This window comes from Nelusetta ayraudi, unplaced genomic scaffold, assembly GCF_046127955.1.
Source record: "Nelusetta ayraudi isolate G7.1 ecotype Tasmania unplaced genomic scaffold, CSIRO-AGI_Nayr_v1 ptg000003l, whole genome shotgun sequence".
Lineage (NCBI taxonomy): Eukaryota > Metazoa > Chordata > Actinopteri > Tetraodontiformes > Monacanthidae > Nelusetta > Nelusetta ayraudi.
Window position 1 is genome coordinate 2,678,908 of NW_027466053.1, and position 8,593 is coordinate 2,687,500.

General features: G+C 47.2%; 1 protein-coding gene across 2 annotated transcripts in view; it reads right to left on the reverse strand.

Annotated features, from left to right (window-relative positions):
• Positions 1 to 2,118: 2,118 nt before the first annotated feature.
• The window catches only part of sema6cb (semaphorin 6Cb), a 129,353-nt gene continuing 122,878 nt past the window's right edge, over positions 2,119 to 8,593 (reverse strand). For both annotated transcript variants that reach the window (XM_076029407.1, XM_076029415.1), the window contains one exon: positions 2,119 to 5,998. In XM_076029407.1, the coding sequence (XP_075885522.1) occupies positions 4,605 to 5,998 (1,394 nt within the window). In that variant the 3' untranslated portion in view covers positions 2,119 to 4,604. The remainder of the gene's footprint in view (positions 5,999 to 8,593) is intronic.

Consider the following 8,593-nt stretch of genomic DNA (forward strand, 5'->3'; position numbering starts at 1 on the left):
CCAACACTTAGCTCTTGCACAGACACTTGTGGTGTTCGGATTGTGTTCTTCCTCTGAGCCGACGCCTCCCACACACACACACACACACACACACACACACAGTGCTTCAATCAGCAGACATGAGGCCTGCAGTTATGTCTCATCCCAGGACTTGCGGCTGTTTACTGTCAGCGGGTTGGGCTGCGTTCACACCGACACAAGTTCATTGTCTATTACATAACAGGCTGCAGGGAGTCTATTAGCCGAAGCAACCTCAGCACTTCTGTTTGTAACTCGGTTTGTTCGGACCGCTTTGTGGCGTCAAGCAAGCGCTGATGAAACTCTCTGAAATACGTTTTATATCTTGAGTAACCGCTCTTAACCAAAACCAGGCCAAACTTCTTAAAGGAAGCCAACGGTCTTCAAATGAACTTCCAGCGGCCTGGTTGGTTTTTAAACTTGTGTTTTGCAGAAACCTCGGGGGGCCATTTATCTGGTCGCCAAACCCTGGAGCGAGATGTTGGAAGTTGGACAGTCCCCAGACTGGAGGGACCAAGACGGCTTCAGAACGTTAATCCAATAGAGTGCAGTAGCGAAAATTTCTGGGCCCTTTCTCAATATGCAAACTTGTCCACAGGTGAGACGTCGCCGCTGGCCATACAACTTCTGATCCTGTTCCAGTTCCAAGTTCTAGCGAACTATGCTAACTATCCCAGAAGCGATCCTGACACACCCACTTTATCAGGTTTACGCTAGGACCAGACTTTTCGCTGTGTTGAGAAAGCTCATGGCCCAGAATGCATTGGAGAGGCAGTGGAGAAGACGAGAAGGACTTTATGACTTTAGGAAAGCGCATTATTTCACAATATTGATTATTTTAGTAAGTGTTTCTTTTCTTTTGAGGCACAAATGTCGATGCTAAACTTTCACTTCGAGGGCAGATTCATCAAAATAAAGTGGCCAAAACATCCAAAGAAATGCGAAAACAATCACCCCAGTGGAATCTTGACCTTCACATGAAGCCCCAGACTGGACCTCTGGATGTGGACGGCGAATTAATTTGCTGAAATGAAAACACAACCAAGCCCAGCAGCAGCAGCAACAGCAGCAGCAGCCATCTTGATTCTGTTTTGAGGAATTTGGTCTGAGAAAATTCATGGAAACAGCACATTTAGGAGAAAAACCTTGACTGCTTGACAAAACAAAAGTCTGTGGTGTCAAATGGAAACAGGTTTGCAGAATAATCTGTGACGAAGTGGAACGTTCAGCTGATTGTTTCTGAGTTTTTAAAATGTGCATTTCCAGATAAAATAAATGAAAAATCCATGTTTTTAAACAATTGATGTTCAAACTGTCTGTTCACAGAATTGATCAGTCATTAATTATGGATTTTGTTTTTCCCTTTTTGTGGTATCTTTACACCTTTGATTACTGCAGACTATAACTGCAGCTTTTTTTTTTTTTTTTTTTCAAGAGAGACAAAAAAGAAACAGAAAAACAAAAAACTTCTGGGCTGACGTCAAAAATCATGTTTCCTCGGCCGGTCTTCTGTCAGGCGTCCAGACAACCAACGTGCTTGAAGACTGTTTGGGACAGTTCCGTCCGTTGTAACCCTAAAGGTACACACACACGGGTTGAGTCGTCAAGCGAAACCACCTGCACAAATTTTCGTGCGTCTCGGAAGAAAACAGCTTGCCGAGAGGCTGCATCCGCCGCCCTGCATTCCCTCTTCACACCTTGGCTCCCCGCATGCATCCGCCAGAGCGATTAGCCTCGGATTTGCTTCCTACACAGTCACCACCAGTGAGACGCTTGCATTAAATTTCCATTTTATTCCTAGTATAGGAGACATACAATGGTATTCTGTGAGACCAAATCCATAGTTATTTACTTAAGAGGTGTTTGCCTGGAATTCAGACAGGTAAAAAATTAAAAATAAAAAAAATAACAGAGGCAACATAAAACTGAATCAACAAGACCCCGCCCTCATGGTAAAATGTATTTACACCAAATAAATTTTTACTGGTAGAGGCTTTTTTTTTCAGATGAGATCAGACCCTTTGCCAAACAGTCTGGCACAAAAAAATAAAATAAAATAAAGAAGGAAATAAAAACAGTTGCGCTCATCAGACGTAGCTGCCGTGATTCCTCCTACCAAACATTACGCTCACTCTCCTTTAAATTACGCTGGACGTTTTTCTTTTTTTTTTTTTTTTTGCATCTGTTGGTCGAAAACCTATTTAACGCTCTGCTGCTTTTAATATCCCAATAAAACAGTTTGTTTTCTGCCGAGCACGCAAGTGTGTGTGGTGATGGGTCGGAGTGCTTTCCTTTATTTAACAGTGTGAGTGTGGACTCTGAATTGGTCAAATGAATTCTGGGTAAGGGGTTTCGATCAATGGATGCCACTTTCGGACAGAGCGCGGGGGGGAAACAAGGTTACAAACGGTGGCGGTGTTTTCACAGAATTGATCGTGGTCGGAGTTGCAATGTTTCTGAGCGGCGGCGCCTTCCATGATGGGGAAGGAAACCTTCTTGCACACTTGAAACGGGTCATTTGCTGTCCACATGGTTGACCGGAGGAACCACCAGAACCAGTGTGGGAATCCAGTTTCAGTGCAGTTACATGCTGAAATCCCGGATCTCTCGAACAAAAGGTGCCTTATTCCCCATTTTTTTCCCCAAAGAAACTGAAAACTTCAATTTCCTGCCTTTTCAGTTCTAAAACAAACTTTTTACGCTGACGCAATTCAAGAGAAACACTGCCCGCTTTTTTATTGGGTTACTTATTGTGTATAAGTACAGACAAAGCGTCCCGACAGCCCCCAATGGCAGGGTTTCCCTTCCACACCCACCGGTGGAAGGGAAAATATTCTCAGGTTTTTTATACTTACTTCACCAAAACACTCTCCTCTGCAAACAAAGCAAGAAAACAATCAAGCATGAAGCAAGAAAAAAAGAAGAGTTTCATTCCAAAACATTACATTAATCTCCAGGAAACTGGAATTTGTTTTTCCTTTTTAAAGGCTCTGTAAAAAAAAAAAAAAAAAAAAAAGAAAATGTAAAATCGTGACACCTGATGTGAAGAGACAAACCCAGACATTATTATTATTATTATTATTATTATTATTATTATTATTATTATGGAATGAAACTCAAAATGTACAACGTTCACAGAAAATGAAAAAAGGCGACTAAAAACCGTAGCCTGGTGGTGTTTGGATCGCTGACCCCCGACCCCTCGTGTGAAACACACACTGTTTTTTATTAAATAAGGCACACATTTACACATACAGTTAAAATTTGGCTAATATTATTCCTTTATTTACAACCAATCGCCACAAAGTTATAATCACCGCAGTCCGTCCGGTGGACTCATGTCTGTTCTCACAACTCCAGAAGGACCTTGGCAGTTTTTTCTTTTCTTTTTGTCTTAGTCGGGTCCAGTTAATGACCCACTGTATGGATATATATTTTAAAATTTTTCATTTCCACTTTTGTTTATGTTTATTTTATACCTTTGTCGCGGAGCACCACTCTGTAGAAACATTCAAGAGAACTTGTACAGACCCGAGCATGTCACTTCTGAGCTGACATCTGATCGGCTGGGAAGGGAAAAGAATGACAATAAAAAAAAGGAAAAGTAGACATGTGTAGCTGCTGTGTTGATGTATTTCACTCCAATACTGTGGGAAAAAAGATACAAAAAAATTCAGTTGAGTTTTAGTTGCCCAGTGACAAGGACTTTTTTTTTTTTTCAAACTGCTTAGGTGTGGGATTTTTTTGACTCATAAAATTTCTCAGGGCATCACTAAAGGCTAAGGGTGGGCGGGGGGGGGGGGGGGGGGGGGGGGGGGCAGGGTATCTCTTGATATAATAACTACTTTCTGGGGGAATTTCCGATTCCGACTTTTCACCACAGGTTACATATAACTGCATATGTATATGTATACATATACGGTGTGGATATAAACACACATATATATACACACACATGCATAATTATAAACACATTCGAGAGCGGAGAGAGAGAGAGAAAGAGGGAGGGATGGTGGGAGGGAGGTGTGTGGGGGGGTTACCAACACTACATTCAAAAAAAAAAAAAAAAAGAAAAAAAAAAGTTGAAGCAAAAAGCATGAATCTAAGCGTCGGCTTTGAGTCTTCAAGGTGACTGACGTGTTCAGTTTTTTTTTTTTTTGGCTCCCCCAAAAAGAACGAGACGGGTACCATGGGAAAAAAAAGTCAAGTAAGTTGCTTCATAAAATCCACACTGAGGACGTTTTGGCGGAGGGGTGGCGTCACGTCACCCGAGTCAGCAGTCATAGAATAAGCGAGTAGCTGAGCAATACCAATATGGTACAAAGATATTCATTGGACAAAAAGGGAAAGGGGGAAAAAAAAACAAGTTTGGTTGAGGCTTTTGTCCACGGTGACACCGGCTGCTGCCACCTCATTGGCTGCGTCATTGTGGTCGTCTTGCTGCAAATGTCCACGACCTCTGGCCCCGCTGCATTGCTTCGAAAGGCGGTGGCGGGCAGGAGGAGAGACTCCTCCCCTCACAATCCCACCCCGAAGTCCAGAAGTCCTCCTTCTCCATCTCCTCCACCACCACGACTTCCTCCTCCTCAGTAGTTAAACTTCCCCTGCTGGCTGACCGGAGATGTGGCGGGTATAAACAGGGGTTTGGGTGGGACATCGGGTTTGAGGGACGAGGCCCGACGGACCATGCCGCCCCGGTGAGGGACTTCCTGCGGCTCTCCGGCGTAGCTGTGCTGGCGCGACAGGTATCCGTTGGGGATGAGTGGGTAGTGGATCTCGCAGGCGCTGCCCGTGGAGTTCATTCGTGCCAGTAGGGGCGGCGGCGGTGGCTGCTGTTGGTGGGGTCCGCAGTTCCGTTGGCTGAAGCTGTGATGGCGAGGGATGATCCCTCCCACGCTGACCCCGCCCCCGTTTGGTATCTTGCCGGCGGCGGACGCCAGGGAGTGGCGCTGCGAGGAGTGCCTCCTCTCCAGCGTGGACTGGTGGTGTGACGGAATGTCTGGCGGGACATCCATGCGGCGGGTGAGGCTGTCCCGGGGTAATGTGGACGAGCTGTAGTACGGAGCGGACTCTGTCTCGGGGATCTGAGGCTGGATGCGGTTGGCGAAGGCCAGCTGACCTCCGCTGCCACCGCCGCTGGCCATCAGACACGACGGGCTCATCAGCTGGGAGCTCTTGCTGCTGCTGCCGGTGCCGCTGCTGCTGCTGGCCTCGTGGATGTGCTTCAGCAGCTCGTCCAGAGAGGTGACCTCCATGACCTTCTGTGAACTACCGGGGTATGGGTGCTGGGACAACACGCGGTCCACGTTGTGGATTTTGCGTTCCTCTGGGTGGAGGTGGCCTCCGCCAAGCGGCTGCCCGTTTGACAGACCGCTGGAGTACGGAAAGACCTGCTGGTGAAGCATTGCCGAGCTGGGCCTGGAGCTGATGTTGTGGGACTTTGGCTCCTTGGCATTGTTGCAATTCTGGTTCTTCTCCCACTGGTTCTTGAAGGCCTTCATGCTCTTGATGGGTAACTCTGGGGTGGAGTCCGGCGTGGGCAGACCCGAGAGCTCTGAGGAGGTGTGGTGCAGTGGGTGGTGATGGTGGTGGTGGTGGTGGGGGTGGACCAGGTCCCCCATGGACATGCCGTGGTGGTGGTGGTGGTGGTTCCTCCTGGGTTGATGGTGATGCTCTTTGCTGTTGGCGAAGAAGGAGTTGTAGATCTTTGGCGACGACACCTCCAGCTTGTCGTCCTTGCTTGGACCATCCAGAAGGCCGTTGAGCTTTGCCAGGCTGCGAAGTGACAGGGCGTGCGGTATGGGTGCCTCGGGATCTTTGGACAGCTTCTTGGTCTTGTGGGTGGTGTGGTTGCAGTAGCATGAGACCAGGAAGCCAGACAGGAAGGCACCGAGGACAAAGGCCACCAAAACGCAGGCGATCAGGAGGGTGTAGTGGACGCTGTGGTTGGTCTTCTCCGACTCCGGCGGCCGCCTCACACCTTTAAAATGAGAAGACAAAGAAAAGGGGTCTTTTTAGATTTTTACCAAGAAGAAAAAGGAAACTGGTTTATTTTTAAGACCTCATGTAGGTCAGGTGGCAGGTGGGGTGGGCAGGTTGTGTTTAGCGGGGGCTTCTCTGTGTGGAAGCCTCACGGGAGAAGCTCTTGGCTTTGTTTCTTTCCACTGTGAGTAGATCAATACACATTCTTTTTATTTATTTGGAACCTGTGCTTTCCATCTACAGTGGAATGGCAGAGGCCAATCGTTTCCCAGCGGTGAGAAATCGTCTCCGAGTTGTAGTTAAAAACACGTCAAATATTGATGGTTGACCACTGCAGCAGAAGCCCCCCCGGTGTCATTTTCACACTCTCAACTCCACCGTGCGAGATTCCACGGACGGCTGCAACCAGCTGCGACCAGCCGGGCTGCGAGTAAGACAGGTCTATCAGAGATGAGGCTGTGGTACAGAGCGAAGGGGGACAACGGTCGACGACACTGATTGCAAAAACTGAGTTAAATCTAGCGTGTAAACGCCCTTGGCTGTCGCGACCTGCAGCGCTGTGTGTCTGCCTAATGGCGCGGAAGGCACCGAGTGTAAAAGAGGAGCGAAGAGCGTCACCTCTAGTAATCAGAGCTCATTTGCAAGAGACGCCCGCCGCCATCTGCGGTGTCACCACACACACCTACACACCTCAGCAACCTCTCCAACCTCACCTTGACGATCAGTTTCTGGAGGACTGATTAGTTTGCAGAGGGGAGGAGGGATGGAGGAGGTAGAGGGAGGGGAGGCAGAAAAAAACCCGGGGCAGGTGTTCCAAACAAGCGGAGTGCATTGGTGGAAGGGATAGAAATGGAAAATGGCAAAGTCTAAATGGGGCTTGATGAGACTGATGGAGATCAGTGAAGGGGGTGATTAACTGTGAGGCATAAGAGCCGAGTCATCTCTGTCTTCTCGACTGTCCAACAGTCCCTTAAATTGAGAGGAAAGTCTTTTTCGCGATATGCCCTGTGTTGCAGTGAAAAGCAAATATAGGCAATAACCCACCCCTAGCACACGGATGTATGGACAGGGGTTTCTTCCGGGTCGCAAGGTTGGTCATTTAAGATGGAGCCAATCGCAGCTGTCTTTGGGCGAAGGTAGAGGTCCAACCCCCGGACAAGTCGGGCAGTTAATTGCAGGGCCAATGTGAAATAGAAACACGGTAATCTAATTTAAAGTTCCCAAACCTGCTTCATATGCATGTTATATGGATTGTGGGTGGAGCCAGAGAATGGGGATTAAACCCACTGTGATGATGGGCATTGTGGTTTATCCACTTATTTAGATACTGTCTAATTTCTTAAGGATAATGCAAGAAAAAAAAAAAAAAAAAAAAAAAAAGGTTTGGACTCAAATGTTCTCTTTTACATTTTAGACTATACTGACACGCCATTGAAACTAGATTTACTTTGGGACTCTGATGTAGTACAATCTGTGTGAATCTTGAGTCTGTTGATTCTCCACTGGAGTGGAGCATAAATGTGGTGGGAACTTTTTGTGAATTAATCCTCCCACGCTGGCACCCTGAGAGACAGGGAGAGCAACCCAGGGTGAACGCCATTAAAGGTAATGAGTGAGTGTGTGTTGGAACAGACCCCTCCCACCTCGCTGCCGCCACCAGCATGATGTGATTAGAGGCCGATACTTGGGGATGTGATGCCGAGGTAGGTGGAAAATACAATCAGGGCCGTTTCAATCAAATCTGCAAAGTCCTGAACTCATTCCGCCCAATCAGCCCACGCTATGCTCGCTCCATTAGGGAGGGGGTGGGGGCGGAGTTGTTTCCTCCTCCCACATTATCGTGACGCCTCTAATTTGACAGCATCGTATCACAAAACTAAAAGAAAAATGGGGCTAAAAAGTGAAATCAAACACGGGTTTATGTCCCTCTGCGGCGGCGGTTCTGCTCTGCACACAGTTACATCTTTTTTCTTTTTTTTCTTCTGGTAAACGAGTTTATTATGCAGCCCCACAAAGTTACTGTGAAACGCGGTCAGTTTCGCTCTTCATTATCTGAGAGGTTGACTTTTACGCCGGTTGCGCCTTACTGCCTCTCGCTGCGGCGAATCACTCCATTTATTTTCACGGCCTCGCCGACTCTTCTCTCCCCCCTCCCCCCTTCCCCTCCCACCAGTTCTCCCGGAGGAGGCGGAAACTGCCAGACGCGCTCATCTTTCCTGGTAATAACACTTTAGAATGGAGCTCCCAATTAAATATGCTCAATATTTGGCCCATTTGTTCCCACGGTTGCCTCGACTTATGGAAACATTAAAAAGCCATATATCGGATGACACAAGGCGACGCCGTGGCCATACATCCTTTGCTAATTTTGGTCCATTTAAAAAAAAAAAAAAAATCTGCTTGCCATGTATGTGAATTCATTGGTGTCATCAGTTCCCTGCTTCTGCTCATTTTGTGGGTTTTTTTTCTAACCCCCAGGTGCATTCTGCTTCCTGTTACTGGTGACTCATCCACTGTCAGTCCCAGGAAGAAGAAAAAAAAAAAAAAAAAAAAAAAAAAAAAGCTCATTGTCACAGCCAATAACGTGTGTGTG